This window comes from Vipera ursinii (assembly GCF_947247035.1).
Source record: "Vipera ursinii genome assembly, chromosome: 2".
NCBI classification, from domain to species: domain Eukaryota; kingdom Metazoa; phylum Chordata; class Lepidosauria; order Squamata; family Viperidae; genus Vipera; species Vipera ursinii.
This window is the reverse complement of record NC_139513.1, coordinates 84,624,037-84,646,933: the sequence shown is the minus strand read 5'-3', so window position 1 is coordinate 84,646,933 and position 22,897 is coordinate 84,624,037. Positions and strand designations below refer to the sequence as shown.

Here is a 22,897-nt window from a genome sequence, read left to right as displayed (position 1 = left end):
TGGTTGCAGTGTCCTAGGGTCAGGTGATCCCCTTTTGCGACCCTTCGATAAGCAAAGTCAATGGGGAAGCCAGATTCATTCAATAGCTACCTTATTAACTCAAAAAGTGCAGTGATTCACTTAACAACTGTGGCAAGGAAGGTCGTAAAAATGGGGCAAAACTCATTTAAATACTGTCTTGCTTAGCAATTGAAATGTTGGGCTCAATTGTGACTGTAAGTTGAGGATTACCTGTACTAAACAAGGCTGCACAGGAAACCTGTTTGACCTCATCTTTTTTCCTTATCCAAGCTGATTGTTGTTGTTTTTTAATACGGTAGTCAAGGACAGGGGTAGGCAACGTTGGCTCTTTTATGACTCGTGGACTTCAACTCCCGGAATTCCTGAGCGTTGAAGTCCACGAGTCATAAAAGAGCCAAGGTTGCCTACCCCTGGTCAAGGGCAATGCCTGTATTCCATGCCAAGCAGTCTGTAAACCAGCGTTTTCCAACCTTAGGAACTTGAAGATGCGTGGACTTCAACTCCCAGAATTCCCCAGCCAGCTATGCTGGCTGGGGAATTCTGGGAGTTGAAGTCCACGCATCTTCAAGTTCCTAAGGTTGGGAAACGCTGGTGTAAACAACTTTCAGATAAATAATGGCTGCACTGTGTGAATTTCAACATAGGTGCTTAAAAGGAAAATAATACTACATTCTCTTGTGAACATGAAAAGAAAGGCCTTTTGAAAGTATAGCTAGTCCTTGATTTATGACCACAGTTGAGTCCCAAATTTTGGTTGCTAAATGAGACAGCTGAGTTTTGCCCTATTATACAAACTTTTGTGTGACGGTTGTTAAGTGAATCACTGCAGTTATTGAGTTAATAAGACCCTGAATGAACCTGGCTTCCCCATTGACTTTGCTTGTCAGGAGGTTGTAAAAAGTGATCCTGTGATCTAGGGACACTGCAACTGTCATAAATATGAGGCAGTTGCCAAGCACCTGAATTTTGACCACATGACCATGGGGGATGCTGTAACAGTCATAAGTGTGAAAAATGATCCTAAGTCCCTTTTTTCTATTGTAACTTTGAATAGTCACTAAACTAAAGGTTGTAAGTCAAGGGCTACCTGTAGTCTCAAATTCACAGGAGACCCAGTAAAAGCATTTGTTTTGAGAAATAATCATTACAAGTAGGATCTGCAAACAAACAATATATGCAGCCACATAGAAAGCCTCCAGTTTTCTATTTCACACTTATGTGTGAGCAGGCATTGTACACTACGGCTGAGTTGGGACTGGCCCAGGGTGCCATGGCTGGTTCTGAATCAAAGGCTATTCTAAAAATACAAATCTTTTCATAGGTGGAGATGTCACCATAGTCCATGTGGCCTAGAGGGTGCCATAGAAGCTTGAGCTAGTACTGCATTTGAAGCCTGCAACCTGGAAAGCTTTCAAAAATCCCTTTACATTTCTCCCTCACTGTTTTCCATTCTTCACATCTCTAGAATCAACAAGCTTTCTGAATCAATTTAGTGTCATTGATTTGCTTTTAGACTCTCTTTTGCACCCAGTATTTCTGTAAGCTTTTTACTTGTTCTTCTGTCTTGCTCTGCTGGCATCTTTTTCTCTCTTCAAAAGGTAAGAAGATCCGATTAATAGCAGTAGTAATACCACTTAGACTTATATACCTCTTCATAGTGTTTAACAGCCCTCTCTAAGTGGTTTATATTCATATTGTCAGCACTTTTAATTAATCCATTTGTTTATTTGTTTGTTTGTTTAATCGAACAATTTATATGGCCACCTAACTCACATTTGTGACTCTTAGCAAATAACAAAAGGTTTTTTTAAAAACACAATAAGCATCAAATGAACTGGAAATAGTATAAACAACAGGTACACCCAACAAACAAAAAACACCCAAAATGAGCAAACCTGATACTACAGGCCTGATGACATGGAAGACATATTCCTGGTCCCACCATACGTTGAATGGATGGAAGCTACAACATGGCTACTTTGTCAGATTTGGTGGAACATGCAGAAATAATTGGTGACAAATGATTCTATGTGAAGCATTAGGGCACTGTCAACCCCACTAGATAGACCAATCCAGGAAGAGTAGGATCATTTTAGTTAATAGATGGGCAGAATAACAGAATCTTAGTAGTTAGTAGAAAGGCAGAATTACAGATTCTTGCAAATCTGATTGTTGTTCCCTCCTGTTTCTTATAGTTCAGAGAGTTAGGGAGGGTTCTGCATGGGCCATTTCTCAATGTTATCTTGTAGTTCTTGACTTAAAAAAATACTTTAGCCCCTTTTGCCTTGGCAACAGCTCCTTCATATCTTTGTAGGGTATGTTCCATACTCTCTATAGCATATAGTTGTAAATGTATTAATTATTTAGATCATTACTTACTGGCTTTCCATCCAATCCAAGGGGCCCCTAAAAAAAGCAGAGAAGAGTCTTACAGAAAGTTATGAATTTGTGGTTTATTTAGTTCTGTGTCTTAAAGTCCCCCCCATATTTAGGGAGTTTATAATAGTTCTGGAAGTGCCATTTAAAGCCAATAATGCAAGATCAACAGGAGGAAATACCCTTGCAGCCTAGGGTGGATCTGCTTGCCCTTACAAAGCTTTTCTAACACTGCAACAAAGGTAAATGGCTGAGGGTGTTATGACATTAAAAAAATGAACAAACCAACAGAATTGGTGTTTTAAAAATGAATGCTTGCCTATAATTATGAGATGAAGAGAATCTATAGGGAGTATGTTTCTACATACACATTAATTGCATTGATGTATGCAGAGAAGAGGAGACTGTTACTTATTACTAATCAAATCACAATTAACTATCTGTGACATATCAAAACCCATGTTTTCCATAATGGTCATACTATGGATGTACTTGCTTCCTGACAAAATACAGTTTTCCCCCTCTACAATAAAGTTTAAAAGTCACCTTTGAGGGCTCGGAAAATATGATATTCTCCCAGCAGAACTGAAGATGTAATAGAAGAACTACAGATTTTGTTCATTAAATCAAAAGCAAATGTTCATTCCATGATCACGTGGGACAACCCTCTATGAATTTTGTTTAGTAAGGTGTTTAATTACCGAGCAATACTTTTTGACTGTTTTCAAACCACAACCCACATCCTTTTTAATACTTTCTCAAATGGAAACCAGTTGGCTTTGTCTTGCAATAATTGCCATCAATACTTTAATAAGTTATTTAATTTAAGACTGTCCCTCATTATATCCGCTAAGTCAACAATGAATCATCCACTGTAAGAGTTGGACTGCCATATTTCTCCTAAATCCAAACATTATCCAGACTGAAGAAACAGCAGATGATGCTGGTTAATGCATAATCACTGGCACAGATCCAAAGCTTTTATTGTGAAAACAAATAATTGCAATTAAGGAAAAACTGGAAAATGATACTTAGTAAAGTCATTTATCTCTTTTTTGACTATTTCTTTAATGACTATAAACTTTAAGCACCCTTTCATCTATAAGTAAAAAAAGAGTAGTTAGAGTGTATAAATGGACAGTTATTCTGTACTATATAAACACGTCTTTGCAATCTATTTCCAAGTATGAAGGTAGTTCTTTTGCTTTGTGTTCTAGATGATAGGGATACTCAATATATGGCTATCTTCTGCTTGTGCAAGAAATATGGAAGGTGAACAAAATATGAATCCATAGGCATTTATCATTTGGCCGTAATTGTGGATAGTGAAGAAAGCTGGGAAAACACAACATTTGGGAATGTTGGGATATTAGGCTAAAGCTACAACCTTTTAATAGAAGTGACAGATGCTGCATATCAGTGAAGAATTAGTTCCAATGTATTTTGAAACACATGATATATACGTCTGTTTACATGTTCTGATAAAAGTAAAGATAATTTCTCCTCTGAGTCAAACTAGACTCCTGGTGACTTTGGTGGAATAATATGAAAGTGATTTGCCATTGCCTTCCCATTGCATTGTCCTGTTATGATTTTCCAAATTCCCAGTCTAGACCAGCGGTCCCCAAACTTTGAGGCTTGGCAGCCCAGTTTTTTTGGGGGGGAGAGGGGAACAGGGCTGTGTGAGTGGCGGGCTGGTGCATGCACAGCTCCACTTGCACAAGAGAGAAGAGAAGCCTTTGGGGCACAGTCTCTCAGCTTCACGCTTCTCCATGCCAAAAGCTTTCACAAAGATACGGAAGGCCTGAAGCAGTACAAGATCTCTTCCCTGAAACCTTTCATCCATTTGCAAAAGCTTTTGGCAGGGAGAAGAGAAGCCTTTGGGGGCACGTCTTGTGCTCCTTCAGAAAAAAGTGTACAGAGAAGAGCAACAAAGATGATTAGAGGACTAGAGGCTAAAACATATAAGGAACAGTTGCTGGAATTGGGTATATCTAGTTTAATGAAGAGAAGGACTAGGGGTGACATGATAGCAGTGTTCCAATATCTCAGGGGCTGCCACAAAGAAGAAGGAGTCAAGGTATTCTCCAAAGCACCTGAAGGCAGGACGAGACACAATGGATGGAAACTAGTCAAGGAGAGAAGCAACCTAGAACTAAGGAGAAACTTCCTGACAGTTAGAACAATTAACCAGTGGAACAACCTGCCTCCAGAAGCTGTGAATGCTCCAACACTGGAAGTTTTTAAGAAGAGACTGGACAACCATTTGTCTAAAATGGCATAGGGTTTCCTGCCTGAGCAGGGGGTTGGACTAGAAGACCTCCAAGGTCCCTTCCAACATTGTTGTTGTTATTATTATTATTATAGCTAGAACATTTAATTAATTGTTTATTTTCAATTATTTTCACTTTGGATACTTCTACTCATTACTCCTAATAAACAATAAAAATACTAAACAATACAAAATAGGATAGGATGCAATTACTCTACACAAAAACGTAGACCAAAATACATCCATTAAGAGGCTTCATCTATCTGGGAGAACAACTGGGTTTCAAGTCCTTCCAGAATTCCAACATAGTGGGAGTCGCACTGATTTCAGTAGGATTCTTATTTGGAGGGAAAGAACCACAAAGAGAAGGGATGCTTCCTAGGCCCCAATAGAGGGCACTGTTTCTGGCCAAGTAGATATCATGGGAGATAGGTGGTTTCTCAAAATAACCAAAATCTATGCCATGCAGGTAATGACCAGCACCTTGATTGAACCTGGAAGCATACAGGCAAGCAATGCAGATTTCAAATACAGTACAAATGTAAATACAACATTCAAACTTATAGTTCTTGACTTACAACAGTTCATTTAGTGACTGATCAAAATTACAATGGCACTGAAAAAAGTGACTTATGACCATTTTTTGCAGTTACAACCGTTGCTGCATCCCCCTGGTTACAAGATCAAAATTTGGACACTTAGCAACTGGCATGTATTTATGACGGTTGCAGTGTCCTGGGGTCATGTGATCACTTGACCTTCTGATAAGCAAAGTCAATGGGGAAACCAGATTCTCTTAGCAGCCATGTTGCTAATTTAGCAACTGCAATGATTCACTTAATAACTGTGTCAAGAAAGTTTGTAAAATGGGGCAAAACTCACTTAACAATGTTTTACTTAAAAGAAATTTTGGGCTCAGTTGTGGTTGTAGGTCAAGGACTACCTGTATATAGATGTCACACTCAATGCCCATTACTGCCCATGCCATTACATTCTGGACTAGTTGAAACTTCCAAAGGGTTTCCAAGACCCATGTGAAGTAGTCAAGCTGGGAGGTAACTATGCAGTCCACTTGGACTGTCTGAGACACTGGAGCAGAGAGATATTGTTTTATAGTGGTTCTCTGTCTTCCTAAAAGGGCAGTTTTAGTTAGTGGGTGTAGGGAAGGAGATAGCTCTAGTGTATATCAATAGCAGCTAAAAACTATTACTCAGAGGAGTTCTCAGCATCTCACAAGGTAGTTAGATAATAGCTTTGCATGTAGACAATTATATCTATAGAAAACAGTTCCTTCGTTTGCCTGTTTTAAAATTTCTTCTGCATAAAAAATGACAATGCTTTGACAATACTTTTTTCATGAGTACTGAAAAGTTCAAGGGATATATTCAAATATTGTGTAGTGTAATATGCTCCTATTTTGTGTCTCCCTGAAACTTGTTTAAAAGTTCAAATTGTGCTCAAATGCATTCAATTGAATGGAACATGTTTTGGTACAAAATGACTTTGTAATTTATTTATTTAAGTGACTTACAGGCTTCTTGATCACAATTGCAACTCCAGCTTTGTGCCTTTGAGTCAGTTTTCACTCCTGGTGACTGCCTAAAAAAAGTCCCTGCAGATTTTTTCGGCAAGGTTTTGACAAAAGGGGGTTGCCATTGCCTCCTCCCTATGGCCAAGAGATAAAGACTGGCCCAAGGTCACTCAGCTGGCTTTGTGCCTAAAATGGGATTAGAACTCATGGCTTCTCAGTTTCTAACTTGATGCCTTAATTATTACACCCAACTAATTTCTAGGTAGCTTACAAATTACAAATCATTAACAGTAAAACAAGAAAATCAATTCAAATGAGATTATTAAGATCCATGTCAGGAAACTACCAACTCCGTACAAAACATAGGTTATAAAGTAGAGTCACAAAATAGCCCTTACCAGGCCTGTTGCACATACATGTGGATTGTGTGGACTTATTGGGAATACTACTCCAAAGTATAGGAACAAACAGAGAAATCCAATTTCTCAAGTCCCACAAGATGACAGTGCTTTACTGATTAGGCCTGGAGCATGCTGATTCTGCCAATGTCAGAATTTTACTAGATGTTACTACTCTTGCAAAGGACTTCAAAATTAAGTTTCAATCATTTGTGGGTGCAATTGTTTCCTCAATGACTTCATGTCAATAAACAAAAGATTTAAAAAGCAAAGCCAATCAGAATAATGCCACCATTCAGCATTCTCAAATAATTTGGAAGCTTCCCTTACTACCATTTCAAACAGTGAAGTCGAATTCAGAGAAACTTTAAGTAGAACAATGTGGTAATAACATCAACTCATTTGCTGGCCTCGCTTTGGCTTAGATCAGTTTTTATCAACCATCCAGATGTGAATTCTGCCCTCCCAAAATTCCCAGCCAGATAGAATTCTCTTAACTGAGAGAAGACTGGCTGAGACACAGAACCCTTTTCACAATATCAGGCCAACATCCATCTGGGATACAGATACAAACCGATCCTTTTCTGAGTACTAATATGGACAGTAGGTCAGATATACCTTGGATTTGATCCAGTCATGATCCCATTTCAGAATAGGTATCTTTTTAATGATTGTAGATCCATGGCAGGCATGTACTAGCTGCAGTGCTTTTTTTGTAAAAGAAAAAGGTGCTGGAACTCACACGTCATACAACCCGCCTACAATGTTCCATCCAAAAAAGGTGCCAGAACTCCATTCTGAGTGTTCCATGACAAAAAAAGCCCTGACTAGCTGTATTTAAAATGCTTATGAGGAGATGCCTGTTCTAAAGGGGGATCCAATTGCTAGTAGTCTTTGATCACTACCCTTTTATAGCATCTTGGATAACTGAGCAAGAGAGTGGCAACACTAGACTTGAACATGTAGTCAGAAGTACTGCTGCCTTCTGAATGATGTTGTGCACTGCCCAAAGTTGCATTCTAAGATACGTGGCCACACAATTTTTTTAAAATTAATAAAATAAAATCCATATAATAAGCTTTAAGAAACTTCTTAAAATAAGTATGATGTTAGTTTTCACTAACATGGTGCCTTCCAAATGTGGGAGACCTCAGTTTTCAAAGCACCCAGCAAACATGGCCAAAGCCATATATGTTGAGGAGGAGAATGGTTGAAATCTGCATATCTGAATAACAGTATTCTATGTTACCTGAAATTACATGAATGAACCTTTATTGTCAAAGTACAACCATGTATACATTGAGATTGGCTGAGCCTCCCTTCGTGCCTTCCCCCAACAACTCACAGTGACAACAAACCCTTGTTACACATCTGAGCTAATTGCACAACACACCGGCCTCGCAAGTCAGTCATACATAAAATTATAAAATTATTTCCCATTAAGAGCCTGACAGCCCACGGATAGAAGCTGTTCTTCAGCCTGTTGGTACAGCTGGCTATACTCCTGTATCTCCTACCTGATGGTAGGAGAGTAAAGAGATACCGACCAGGGTGTCAGTCATCCATGAGAATCTTCCTCACTCTTTCAAGGCAGCAAGTCCTGGCGATGTCATCCAGTAGTGTCAGGCGACAGCCCACAATATCTTGTGCTGTGCTCACCACCCTCTGTAATACTTTCCTATCCACAGCTGGCAGACCAGCATACCAAACCACAATACAGTACGAGAGGACACTCTATAGTAGACCGGTAAAAGAATAAGCGCAAAACCAACCATTATTGTCTCTTGATGATGATCTTGGTATTTTTTTTCTATTTGGGTTAAGCAGATTATAATGTTGCTCAATGAAACTCTGCACCTGGAAGGAGGGAGGGAGGTAGACAGACAGCCAAGACAGATGATAAATTGATAGCTATGTTGGCTAGGAATTCGGATATGTGGTCCAACACACTAGGGAGAACAGATTGCCTTGTTGTGTGGTAGGGATGGTGATCCCATTACCTTTTACTGGCTCTTCTGGCTAAGGCTGTTGGAAATTATATTTCTACAGGTCTGCTGGACCATTATTCTCCATCTCTGGTTATTATGGGTACCCATTTAACATGTTGATCAGAAGATTCTGGTATAGAAGAAATCAGGCTTTCATTCTGTTATTTGCTAGGACTCTACTAAAGTTCATTCCGATTTTTTTGCAAATCTCTGATTTATGTATTTTCCTCTGGAAATATTAGCATTATTTACTACCACTCATAATCTGCATGCAAAAAGATCTTCCTAATATTACATTTTCCAATCTAAGAACAGTTTCTAGGGCTATTTATCCAGTATAAATAAAGATTCCAGAAAACTCCAAGCACAAAAGAGAACTAATCTTAGGTCATGGCAATAGAACTCTGTTTAGAATTTAGAATTGTTGGCAACAAGAAGAAAACCTGTTTCTAAATGAAAATCTGTGGGTTGTCTGGTTGCCACATGGAGTTGGAGATCATACTCTGGAGATTATTCCTTTAAGTTTTATGAGTGCCCATAAGCAATAAACACTCCAGGGAATATATTTTCGCAGAAACTTTTAGTGACTGCATGGAGTGCATTCATGTTGGTTTTGTGGGCAGTGTGGATTTTTTTCCATTGCCCCTGTTGGGATTCTTTTGTCATTCTAGATCAGACAATCTCAAGGCTGTCCTCTACTAGTATTAACCAGATTGACCTTGTTTAGCTTCTCTGAGATCAGCCAATGACAGCTGGATGCTGACACCAACTGTGGTACCGTTCTTACATAAGTTGTCCTAATACCACACCGGTTACAGTTACCAATTAGGTCTTCAGTCCCTTGAATTATATAAGGATGTTTTTTGTTTTTGTTCTCAGAGATTAAAGTAGCCAAACTAAAGTATCTGAAGAAGAGAATGGGCCTCTTTGAATTTAAAAGTGCTTTCAATGAAGTGTCACTTTTAGTTCTTTATTGTTAAAGACAATTAGGAAACTGCAGTGACTTTTGCTGGGCTTCATGGAGCCCTTGACTGCTTGGTCAATGTCTTCTAACTCCTGCCCCCCCCCTCCGCCCTATAAATTTTCCTGCTATCCTGTCCTAAATCTAATTGCAAGTGAACTGGAACAAGGTCACAGGGAAGAAGGGGGAATTACAAACTGGAGAACAAAAAGCTTTAAAGACCACCAATTCTCATGTGGCAATCCAGTTCAACCTCTTGCTTTCTTTAATAAGAATATAATCAGCAGGGTCAATTACACATTATATATTAAATTTATCATGATATTTGACCTTCAGGTCACCTCCTTTGCTGGTGGAGGGAGTCAACAGTCTCCAAACCTCATGAACAGAATTCCATTTATCATTTGCATTTCCATAGGATGTAAAAATATGTGATGCACAGGGATGCAACTGTATGTTTGCTGGTGGAGGGAGTCAACAGTCTCCAAACCTCATGAACAGAATTCCATTTATCATTTGCATTTTCATAGGATGTAAAAATATGTGATGCACAGGGATGCAACTGTATGTTTTCCAATCTTCATTTTACACAAGTTATCTTTGATTAACAGTAAAATATAACCAAGGGATTCTAATTTCTTGCTTTTCATATATATATATATTTGCATACCTTAGTTATAATTGATACAGGGAGATCTGGCAATTTGAGATTCAGTAATTTCAAAATTATTAATGGGAGAAGCTGAATTTCTTTTATGCACAGGTACCAGGCAAATAATAAAACTGTGAACTGGCCAAGAAGTAAAAGAGAACTGATTGGGTTTCAGAGAGGGCTTTTAAAAAGATGAGTAGATGTGATTCAGAGACAGAGATAAAGGTGAAACAGGTTGTTGTTGGTTTTGAGTTTCAAAGTAGTCTGTAAGATCTCTAAATCATCCACAATGCAAGAGGGAGCACAGGAAGTGTTTGAGGCAGAGAAAAACTACAGTATAGCTTCTGTTTCTTGTTGTGAGGGATTGGCTGGAGGGATTGGAGAAATCTGGTTTGAAGAGAAAGCAATTTACAGATCATTTAGTTAGACAAAAGGTATGAAGAAATATGTTGCATATTCTCTTAGGAAATATATACATTAGCAATCTTATCCTACTGATTCAAAGCAATAATTTATTCTCATATTAAGTGCCATTTTAAATTCATAAAAGCTTTCTTTGTGATCTTCTCTTCTCTTTTTCACCTAACAAGGTAGCTAAGTGACTTGCCTATGCATATTAGCACATGTAAGTGAGCCCTGTGCTAAAATGGGTGATTTTCTGCTGCAACCACAGTACTCATTAGATGCTGATTTGAATGTCTGCCACTATCTCTCTCATTCCATCTTAAGATTCCAACTAAATGTATATTATATATGCTTCTAAGTTATCACATTGGATTTACACACTGCAGTAGGCCATGGTTTATTTCACTATTTTTTTATTGAATTAGCATCAGTTGGCTGGATTCACACATTGGACTAAGGCTATCAATCTTGCCTTAGAAACTGCAATGATTAGATTCACAAAACACATTAAGTCAAAACCAAGCAAGCCACATTATGACTTACTACGATGTTTCATCCCAGTCACTGTCTACAGAGTTACAGACCACAATTAATGTAGCCACAAGTCTTGTATGCCCAATACAACATACTGAAGCCAGAGAATACAAAACAAATAAAATGCAGCCTTATTTCATACCCTCCAAGTCAAACTCACCTACAACTCCTAATAATCTGTTTTTCTCATGTACTGTATATTATAGGAAGTGTTGATATGTTGTTGGAAAGACCATCCCATTTGCACTGTATGGTTTCCTAGCTACTATAACCTCATTCTACCCCTTTATTTCATAGTTGATCATTCACATTCTGAAGAACTTTAGAGTCAGTTAACTTTTCAAGTTGGCACAAATATGGGCTAACTCTGAAAGCAGTACAACAGTGAGATGATCGGGAAGTTGAAATCATATCTTGTTTGATCAAAACTTACAATTTGCAATGCAAAGCAATGTTATAGGCAGCTGATTATGTCTACTTATTTGGTTTTTCAGTAAAGATAAAGCTTCTAGTTTCATTTCTTACAATCACAAGGACTGCCTGACCTTTGTCTAGAGTTTGGCAAAAAATCTCTTTCTAGGATCTCAAAGTTGCACTTAGGACCTAGCAACAAAAAGTCAAGGACAAGACTTCAAGAGACTCATTGCTTCTCTTGCAAATCCAAGAGTTTTCCTTATGAGGATCAGCTGCTTCATAATCAAGCAATCAAGCCCACCTATATTAATTATTCAGGGTTTACGGTAAGTCTTTTATCACTTTCTCATGTCTCCGCATGATAATGGCCATCTTGTTGCTAGCTTCTTGGCCCTAGAGGTATAAGGCACTTTCATCATGATTTGATAATGGCATTAGATGGTCTTGATTTTTTTTTTGCCTTGGCTATTTCACCCCTCTTATATTTTCATGCCAAATCAAAGATTTTTTTAAAAAAAAAAATTCATTTATTTATACTGGTACAAGAAAATCTATTTTTTTGTACCTAGCAATGAATATGCATTTGTCAATATAGAACAAATTAAGTCTACATATACTGGTTCTGAATAAGATTTTTACTGGCATTGATTGGATTGCCATTGTGTTTCTGTTTAAAAATATGCTTTTTATTAAGTTTCACATCACCGTGTAGTTATAATTGTGTAACAATTCCCAAATAGTAGCAAAGAACATTTCTAAAGACTGGCTGATTTTATGAAACAAGAACACTCTGGAGAGACTTATGGTGCTTTAAGAGCACATCGTTAAAAGCTACATTATTGTTAATGTCTTGAATTGGTTGTTTTGAATGGTTTTACTGTTTTTATTGTTTTAAAATATATTTTTTAAGTTTTAACTGTAATATATTTTGTGAACTGTAAGCCACCCAGAGATGTTGGCTGAGATGCGAAGCCCTAGAATTGAACAAATAAACAATGCAGTTGCCAAGGATGCAATGTAAAAAAAATATCTCTATTTTAAGAACTATATACATTATGAATAAAAAAGTAACAAGATTTTACTTGGCAGTTTCCTTTATACTACCAACCAATATTTTTGAGTTATCCAACGGGCAATAAATGCATGCAACTTAACTAAAGTTTGTTATATATAACAATTATATTCTATAGGAAGTGTGGCTAAAGTCCATAGAAATATTTATTTATTTATTTATTTATTTAATCCCATTTATATCCTGCCCTTCTCCGAAGACTCAGGGCGGCTTACAATCTAAGAAGCACAAATCAATGTGCTTAGCAATAGCCTTCATTCTATGTATATGCCTGCTTATTAGGGCTTTCAGCCCCCCCAAAGCGGCATTTTTACAAAGTCAGCTTATTGCCCCCAACAATCTGGGTCCTCATTTTACCTACCTCGGAAGGATGGAAGGCTGAGTCAACCTTGAGCCTGGTGGGACTCAAACCTGCACTAATTGCAGGCAGCTGGTGTTACTTAAGGAGGCATTAGCCCACTGCTCCACCAAGGCTCTTCATGAAATGCAAGTAAGAAATTTGAGTGCTCTCACTGGAGCCAGTCATATTACTAAAAATCAGCACGATTGACATATGCTTGAAATTTCCATTCTATTCTAGATGGTTTTAGACATCACGCTAGATTTCTTTAATTCTGGCTTAATTCTTTCTTTAATTCTCATTTGTAATTACTGGTGGTAGACATGACTTTTCTGCTTATTTGCAATTTGGAAATATATTTGCTATAATAAAATTATGGATTAACTTTCTTGTTTTAAGACACTTCTCAGATTATACACACACACACACACACACACACACACACACACTTTTCAAATATATAAAGTACTTGAAAACATTTAGATATTTGGGGTTGTCTTGTTTGTGACAAGTCAGAGAGACATGTATCCTTCATTAATTATGGGTGGATCCCACATATCCAGTATAAATATAAATACATAGTTTTATGGCTCTCTTTTATAATATCCTGTGATCTGACTACACTGGTAGAAAAAGGAGCATCTTTGGAACATTTTCCAGACTTGGAGCTGGCGGTCCCCAAGTATTGTCAAAAACATGTGGTTTGAGAACTGCAGTACATTTGGCAATCTCTTTGATCTTTCCAAAGAGGGAAGTGATTCTAAGAGTCATATTTAACTAGAATAAAGATCCCAAAAAATAAAATAACAAATACATGAATATAACGAAAATTGGGTTACAAAGCAAAGTGTTGGATGAGTAAAACCTTTCGACCATGTGCTCATCTGAAGCCACTCTTGTTTTGTATTAAGATCCTGCTGCATAAGAAATGTAAAAATGTTCCCAATTAGTCACTCACAATTTTTATCACTTCTCTTCACTGTTCCACTTCTCTTTCTGCCATTCTCTATGAATAGAATATAATAGAGCTGGAAGGGACCTTGGAGGTCTTCTAGTCCACCCCCCTGCTCAAGCAAGAGGACCTATACCATTTCAGACAAGTGATTGTTTAGCCTCTTCTTAAAAATCTCCAGTGATGGAGTGTCCACGATTTCTGGAGGGAAGCTATTCCAATGGTTAATTGTCCTCACTGTCAGGAAGTTTCTGCTTAATTCCAGGTTGGTTCTCTTTTTTGATCAGTTTTCAACCATTGTTTCTTGTCCTGCCCTCTGGTGCTTTGGTGAATAACATGACCACCTCTTCTTGGTGGCAGGCCCTAAAGTACTGGAATACTGCTATCATGTCTCCCCTATTTCTTCTTTTTTTAAGACTAGCCAAACCCAAGTCCCGCAGCTGTTCTTCATGTGTTTTAGTCTCCAGGCCTTTAATCATCTTAGTTGCTCTTCTCTCATTTTTTTCCAAACTCTCAACATCTTTTTTGGGATATGGTGTTTTGTAAAGAAGTATTAATATTTCGTGTGATCTTGATTCTATCTCTCTTTTTATACAAACCAGGATTGTATTAGCTTTTTTGGCGGCTGCTGCACACTGCTGGCTAATAGTCAAGTGATCATCCACTAGGACTCCAAGGTCCCTCTCACAGTTACTGTTTTTATGCCAGGTCTCACCCAATCTGTATTTGTGCTTTTGATTTTTACTGCCTAAATGTAAAACTTTGCTTTTCTCTACATTGAAACTCATTTTGCTGGACAGGACCCATTGTTCAAGTTTGTCAAGATCTTTTTGGATCCTGAGTTTGTCTTCTGGGGTGTTGGCTACTCCTGCCAGTTTGGTGTCATCTTCAAATTTGATAAGTTCCCCAAGAAAACTGCAGTTGAGTGCCTGAATGACTACAGACCTATTGCATGAACGTCTGTAGTCATGAAATGCTTCGAAAGATTGGTTCTCCAACATCTTAGGACATGCCTCCCACTGGACTTTGATAAACATCAATTTGCCTACAGGGGAAATAGGTCAACAGACGATGCCATAGCTACTGCTTTACACTCTGTAGCAAGTCATCTCAAGAGACCTGGAAGTTATGTCAGGATGCTTTTTGTTGACTACAGCTTGGCTTCCAACACCATTTTGCCGAGCATTCTCATCGAGAAGCTGACTGACTTGAAATTCTCCCCCGCCATCCACGATTGGATTCAAGACTTTCTTAGGGATCGGTTACAAACAGTGAGGGTCGGATCTGCTTTGTCCATCCCCCTGAAGCTTTGCACCGGCACGCCACCGGGCTGTGTGCTTAGCCCCTACCTGTACTCTTTATACACTTATGATTGTGTATCATCTGACCCATCCACTGCAATAATCAAGTTCGCAGATGATACAACTGTGGTGGGTCTTATTACAGGTGGGGATGAGACAGCATATAGGGCGGAGGTACAAAAACTATCCATATGGTGTAGTAACAACAACTTGCACCTAAACATTGGCAAGACGAAAGAGATGGTGTTAGACTTCCGGAGGAAAAATGAGGAATCTGCCCCACTTTACATCGGGGAGGACTGTGTAGAGAGAGTTTCCTCCTTTAAATTTCTGGGAGTCTACCTCTGTGAAGATCTGACCTGGAAAGTTAACACAACCCAGGTGGCTAGAAAGGCCCAACAGAGGCTTCACTTTCTTAGGGTCTTGTGGAAGAACAGGGTAGAACAACGGCTAATGACCCTCTTTTACCGGTCTACTATAGAGAGTGTCCTCTCGTATGGTATTGTGGTTTGGTATGCTGGTCTGACAGCCGCGGACAGGGAAGTATTACAGAGGGTAGTGAGCACAGCACAAGACATTGTGGGCTGTTCCCTGACACCACTGGATGACATTGCCAGGGCTCATTGCCTTGGAAGAGTGAGGAAGATTCTCAGGGATGACTCACACCCTGGACGGTATCTCTTTACTCTCCTACCATCCGGTAGGAGATACAGGAATATAGCCAGCCGTACCAACAGGCTGAAAAATAGCTTTTATCCGTGGGCATAAAATGGGACATAATCTCTGTGAACGTATGCAGAATTGACTTGGGAGGCCGGTGTGTGGTGTAGTTGGTTCACATGCTGTGGTAGGATGGAGGGTTTGTTGTCACTGTGTTTTGGGGGGAGAGAGAGCACGGGGAGAGGCTCAGCTAATCTCAATGTACACATGTTGTACTTTGACAATAAAGGTTTATTTATTTAATTCCTTCATGTAAGTCGTTGATGAAGATGTTGAAGAGTACTGGGCCTAAGATGGAACCTTGTGCTACCCCACTGCTTATTTCTGTCCATGTGGATGTAGTGCCATTGAGGACTATTCGTTGAGTATGGTTTGTCAGCCAGCTACTGATCCATCTGGTGGGGATGTTGTCTATTTCATGTTTTTCTGGCTTACCAAGGAGTAGATTGTGGTCTATTTTATCAAATGTCTTGGAGTGCAGCACATTTCACTGAAAAGGATTCAACATTCTGTTTAGATAATGGGAACACACCTTAGGATTTTCAATGGGAGTTCTTCCTATCTAAACACTGTATAGATTGTCCTCAATTTACGATCACAGTTGAGCCCAAAATTTCTGTACTAAATGAGACAGTTGTTAAATGAATTTTGACCCATTTTCAGACTTTTCTTGCCACAGTTGTTAAGTGAATCACTGCAATTGTTAGTAACACAGTTCCTAAGTGAATCTGGCTCATGGGGATACTGCAACGGTCATAAATGTGAAAAATGGTCATAAGTTACTTTTTTCAATGCTGTTGTAACTTTGAACAGTCATTAAATGAAATGTTGGAAATCGAGGACCACCTGTAAAATTCTGTGAATGGTATTTCCCTGAGAAAGGAAGGATGAAGACAAATATACTGAAATGAAACATATTTCATATTTCATATTTATAATGAAGTATTACATGACTGAGGAGAGCCAAACTGGAAACTGGGAGACTGTGAGTTCTAGTTCTGTTTTAGTAAAAAAAAAACACCTTGGTGACTTGGGCCGGTCACTCTCAACCACAGAAAGAAGGCAATGACAAACCATCCCCCAAACATTGCCAAGAAAACAACAGGACTAATCTGGGCAGTTTTCATTGACTCAAAGGAATACTAATGCTAATGCTAATCTGTCTAACCCAGGTTGTTGGAAAGACCCCCAAAATGCCAAATCCAGTTTAACCATTTGGCTGTCTGTGCAGCAACAACAATGGTAATACAGCTAAAGAACTGGCAGCTGTGATTTTATGTTGTGTACAGTAATAAAACAAAGTAACGCAGCTGGTTCAGATTGGGGATTCTTTCCACCCAGGTTAAATTATTTTGGCTCTGTTCTCCATTATTTTCTCCAGTCAGAAGCTGGAGCAGTGGTTGTCTATCAGCTCAACAGCTGGATGATATGCTTTGCTTGTTTTCCATCTGTTAAAGCCATTGCCAGTTACACTTCTGTTGATATATTTTATATCATTGCAAAGAACAGCAAATTTTACAAACACTAAAATAGCTGAGCTCTCCCTTGAAAGGAGTCCAAATATTCTCTTTTGATACAAAATATTGTTTGAACATCAATCTAAAAACTGGAGACGAGTCTATTGTATCCCAAGAGAATTAATTGCTGCTAATGATTTCATTTTTTTCTCAGAAGGCAATCAATCTTTTTATTCATGTGGAAGGGGGAAAATATTTCAAATAAACTACCTTGAATGTTTGTAAAACAAATAATGAGTTTCTCAATAGCAGGGGCCATGTGTTGAGAGCTACCACAGGAGAGCATACTGAGGCACAGGGGAGAACATGCAAGTTTTGAACTGATCCCTGGACATAGAATGGAGGAAAGCCAGCAAACTGAGATGAAATATGGCAAGAGGGAGACTTGAGATGTGGGTAAAGGAATTATTAATTTCTGTAGATGGATTGGATGAAGTGGGCAGGCTTTGGATTCAGTGTTATCATTAGAAGCCCAAGTGACCTCTATAGAAAAAAATTCTGGTTGATTTGCAGATGACAGCCTTTCCTTGTCAGGAATCATGTTGGCTGAGCATGATTGATACTGGTAACCTCACTGTAGTCTAGACCAGAGGTCCCCAACCTTTTGGGCACCAGGGACTGGTTCCGTGGATAGAGGTCTTTCCATGGACTGGAGAGTGTGTGGTTTTGTGTGCTGCCTGCATCCCACGGATGGGGCTTTTCTTGTTTGTGTGGCCTGGTTGCTGGCATGCTGTGGCCTGTACTGGTCCATGGACCAGGGGTTGGGGACCCTTGGTCTAGAATAAGAGGCTATTTGTGCGATTGGAAACTGGAGGCAATGTAGAGGCTGGCACAAGTGATGAAAAGCAAGTTATGGCTGAAGTTGCAGCTATTCTGGGGTTTGCAAATGCATGGAAGCCAAACAGGCCTTCAAACAAATTTTTAAATTAAAAAAAAAACCCCAAAGTAGACGTGGTCTCCTTAAGGCCTGGTGGATGCTTACAATGGCTGAATCTAAGCGTTTGACTAGAGTGGCATGGTGGGTAGAAACAGTCTCAGTGATACCACAAAAAGTGTACAGAAAACTCTTGAACACTACAGAGTTCATAAATTGTCTGAGGTGAGCTAACAGGCTCTATCTCCTAGCAAGCCAAAAGGTGAATGATCTGACCACAGCAATGGACTGATGGTAATGTTCTCTCTTACTAAATCAGTTTACAACTGCTTGAAGACAAAACCAGATCCAAAGTGCCACCATTGGTATGAATCAACTCTTCAGTGACTTGAGGCAGGCCCATGGTTGCCATGACATCCACAGATTCCTGAGCTGCTCTGGACTCAAGGTTGCCTGGTAGCAGGTTGAAATCCCTGACCATTAGCAACTTTAGGATCTCCACAGCCAGTCTGGTAATGGAATCCAGCAAATCAAGCCAAGAGGAAGTGTGCAGATAGGAGAGCAGTACAACAGCAACAATCTCAATTATTTCCTAAAGCTCACTTCAACTGGATATGAAAGTAACCTCTTATAATCAAAAGGGCTTCATATCTGGTGATCTGCAACACAGACATTTAAGAGTTCTCAGGTCTCACAAATGACAATTGCCACCCGGTCTCCCTTCCCTGGACTCTTGATTGATGCCAGACCCAAAATACTTCCAAGAGATGGGAACTCTGGGTCTGCTCAGATTTTGGTAATATATGCTTTATTGGCTGCCTCATCCACAATTAAATTGTGAATGAAGACAGATTTGTCACAGACTGACTTGGCATTCAGAAGCAAGAGGTAAAACCCAGATCATGAGAAAACACTTGACCTGTGTTAGTATTAATCTGCAGAATTCCAGGTGGAAATGGGAGTTCCCTGCAGAAGTTGCCACTTCCTCTAGTGTTTTTTTTTTTATCCCATTGTGTTTTTGATTTGGAAATGGCTATGGCTAAGTTTTAAAAATTGTAATTAATGAACAGTTGATACAATGTTTTGTAGTTGAATTAGTGTTTTGCTCTTTGAATTTTATTGTACATGGCACCATAATATTGCGATATTTCCAAGAACCTAGAAAAATAAATGAATGCTTATGATGAACAAATAATAACTCTTGAGGAGAAGCAAAACAAATAACAATAAATAAACTTCAAAATGTTCCAAAAATGTTTTTTGGTGGCATAGTTCTGCTGAGGAATTTAGCCAACATCTGCTGGACAAAATCGCTCAGATCCGGACCAGTCTGGATTCCAACTGGGCAGAGTCTGACGATGAGAACATGGACAGTCTTGTTGATGTCATCTGGGAAGAGTTCGATCCTGTGACTCTGGACGAGGTAGAAAGGATCATGAGGAAGCTAAGCTCCACTACATCCTTATTGGACCCGTGCCCCTCCTGGCTGGTTTATTCGGCTCGGGATGGGGCACGAGGCTGGATCCATGCAGTGGTAACTGCTTCATTGAAAGAGGACAGTTTCCCCGCAGCCTTGAAAGAAGCGGTGGTGAGACCCCTCCTCAAAAAGCCTTCCCTGGACCCAGCTGTTTTAAACAACTTTCGCCTGGTCTCCAACCTTCGCTTTCTTGCGAAGGTTGTTGAGAGCGTAGTGGCGCATCAGCTTCCTCTGTTCCTAGAAGATACTGATTATCTAGACCCGTACCAATCGGGTTTCAGGCCCAGACACAGCACGGAGACGACATTGGTCGCTCTGATGAATGATCTCTGGCGGGCTCGGGACAGGGGTCATTCCTCTGTCCTGGTCCTATTAGACCTCTCTGCGGCTTTTGATACCATCGACCATGGTATCTTACTTCGGCGTCTCAGGAGATTGGGAGTGGGAGGCACTGTTCTTCAGTGGTTCTCCTCCTACCTTCTGGAACGTTCACAGTGGGTGTTGGCAGGTGACCAGAGATCGACCCCGAGGCCTCTCATTTATGGAGTTCCTCAGGGGTCGGTCCTCTCACCCCTCCTGTTTAACATCTATATGAAGCCGCTAGGTGAGATCATCCGTGGTTTTGGAGTGGGTTATCATCAGTATGCTGATGACACTCAGCTTTTCATCTCGACCCCAAACCACATCAGTGATGCCCTTGACGTGATGTCCCATTGCCTGGAAGCGGTCTGGGAATGGATGGGGTGGAACAGGCTTCAACTCAACCCGGACAAGACTGAATGGCTGTACATACCGGCATGTCAGGATATTCAGAGTATTCCATCCCTTAATATTGGGGGCGAGTCACTGCCCCCCGTAGATAGGGCTCGCAACCTGGGTGTCTTCCTAGATTCACAGCTCTCCTTAGAAGATCACATAGGAGCTGTGACTAGGGGAGCTTTCACTCAGGTTCGTCTGGTGCGCCAGCTACGACCCTATCTGGACCTGGATGCCTTACGTACAGTCACCCATGCACTTGTGACCTCTCGTCTTGACTACTGCAACGCTCTTTACATGGGGCTGCCCTTGAGAATCACTCGGAAGCTTCAGCTGGTACAGAGTGCAGCTGCATGGACGCTTTTGGGGGCTCCCCGATACTCCCATATTACACCTCTGCTTCGTGAGCTGCACTGGCTTCCAGTTGCCTTCCGGGTGAAATTCAAGGTGCTAGTGATGACATACAAAGCCCTACATGGCATGGGTCCGGATTACCTACGGGAGCACCTACTGCCAGCGTCAACACCCCTCCGTCCTGTGCGCTCCCACAGAGAGGGCCTCCTCAGGGTGCCACCGGTCAGAGAATGCCGGCTGGTGACCCCCAGGGGGAGAGCATTCTCGGTGGGTGCGCCAATCCTCTGGAACCGCTTACCAGCCGAAATCCGGATGGCCTTCGCACCTTTCGGCGAGATTTAAAAACCTATCTATTCCAGCAAGCCGGCCTGGCCTGATAGATTTGGGGTTTTATTTGTAGATCTGGGGTTTTATTTGTTTTATTTTTGGTTTATTGTATACTTACTTTGCTCTGTACACCGCCCTGAGTCCTCCGGGAGAAGGGCGGTATATAAAACGAATAAATAAATAAATAAATAAATAAATAAATAAATAAGTGTAGAATCTATTAATGAGCATGTAGACCACGGGTGTTAAACTGCTGGCCCATGGGCTGGACACGTCATCTGGAAGCTGCGCCCACCCCATTGCCGGCAATGGCAAAACCATCCCGATACTTTGCGCAACCTCAAGTGACGTCGCAAGATTGACATGTCTGTTGTAGAAAAGCAGATTTTTTTTTTTACTTCTTATTGTAGCAGATGACTTCTACCACTGCTGGACAACCAGTCCTTTATAATTGTGTACCTTAATGCTCTCCAGGGATTCTCCTGAATTAAAAGGGAATGATTCTACCCATATTGACAATGTGTTATTTTTTTAGAATGTCAAGTTTTCAGAGTGTTCCCTTAAGAACAGATGATTATAGTGTTGTTGGAGAAATGTGTGAGGCAAAAACCTTTCAAAAATGTCAAGGAGCCACGCCTCTTTGTAGGATGGGGAAATAGGTGGCCGCCCCAGATGTTGCTGAACAACTACAAGCAGATTGGGAGATATGATTTAACACCCTCTGAAGGGCCATAAGTCCCTTGTTTCTGCCTATTATTTAAAAACATCAATGTATAGCTTCTACTGGTTTGAGGTTCCACTAGGCCAGGGGTGGGCAACCTCGGCTCTTTTATGACTCAGGGACTTCAACTCCCAGAATTCATAGCTGACTCAGGAATTCTGGGAGTTGAAGTCCATGAGTCATAAAAGAGCCAAGGTTGCCTACCCCTGCACTAGGTTGAGTCTCGAAATCATAGCCCAATGCGCTTCATATGAGTCTCCAGATCATTGTATGCAGCCTGAGCTTAGATGACACGCATAGGAGATCATTGATCAGAAGCACAGCGGCAGTTTATAAATCTCAGTACTCCTCCACACTTGAGAAGAAAGCACAGCTCAATGACTACTAAGGAAATCCACACAGCAGCTGCCCTCCTATCTCCACATTAAAGAATAAGGCAATCCTGTTCCTGCTGCTGGGCTTGGGCAGCATGGACCCTAGTTCACCAGGGTTTGTAGAGATACAGTCATCATTGCTGCTTCCTGCTTCTTGCCTTCTTTTCCTAAAGGCCCTTTTCTCACATCCCAACTAATGGTTGTAAAGTGCAAGGAACCCTAAGTAGCAACAACCTCATGTCACTTGCTTTGATGCCACTACCTCCACCCCTATTGGGGTGAGCAAGAATGTAAAAGTGTTGTAAACATTAAAACACAGGCTCCCAGCAGTTGGTCCACTCACCCAACTCAGAGAAGGAGGACCAGTTGAGTTGGGTGTTGCTGTGGGCAGAGTTGGGAAGTTGGGGCAGTGGCTGAGTCTGTCAACAAGCCATGGCAATCTTGCCATGAGCAGAGTGTGCCTCTCAGCACAGTTAAGAGCAGAATGGTGGCCCTGCCCAAGTGTAGGAATCCTGAACTCCTGATGGGACTTCTACCAGCTGCCTTGAAATCAACATGAG

At 40.4% G+C, this 22,897-nt stretch overlaps 1 protein-coding gene across 1 annotated transcript in view; it reads right to left on the bottom strand.

Moving 5' to 3' along the window:
* The window catches only part of COL23A1 (collagen type XXIII alpha 1 chain), a gene marked incomplete at its 5' end in the record, with an annotated part of 306,180 nt that overhangs the window by 63,641 nt on the left and 219,642 nt on the right, over positions 1 to 22,897 (bottom strand). Inside the window, one exon of the mRNA XM_083351737.1 lies at positions 2,401 to 2,427. Coding sequence (XP_083207863.1) covers positions 2,401 to 2,427 — 27 coding nt within the window. The remainder of the gene's footprint in view (positions 1 to 2,400; positions 2,428 to 22,897) is intronic.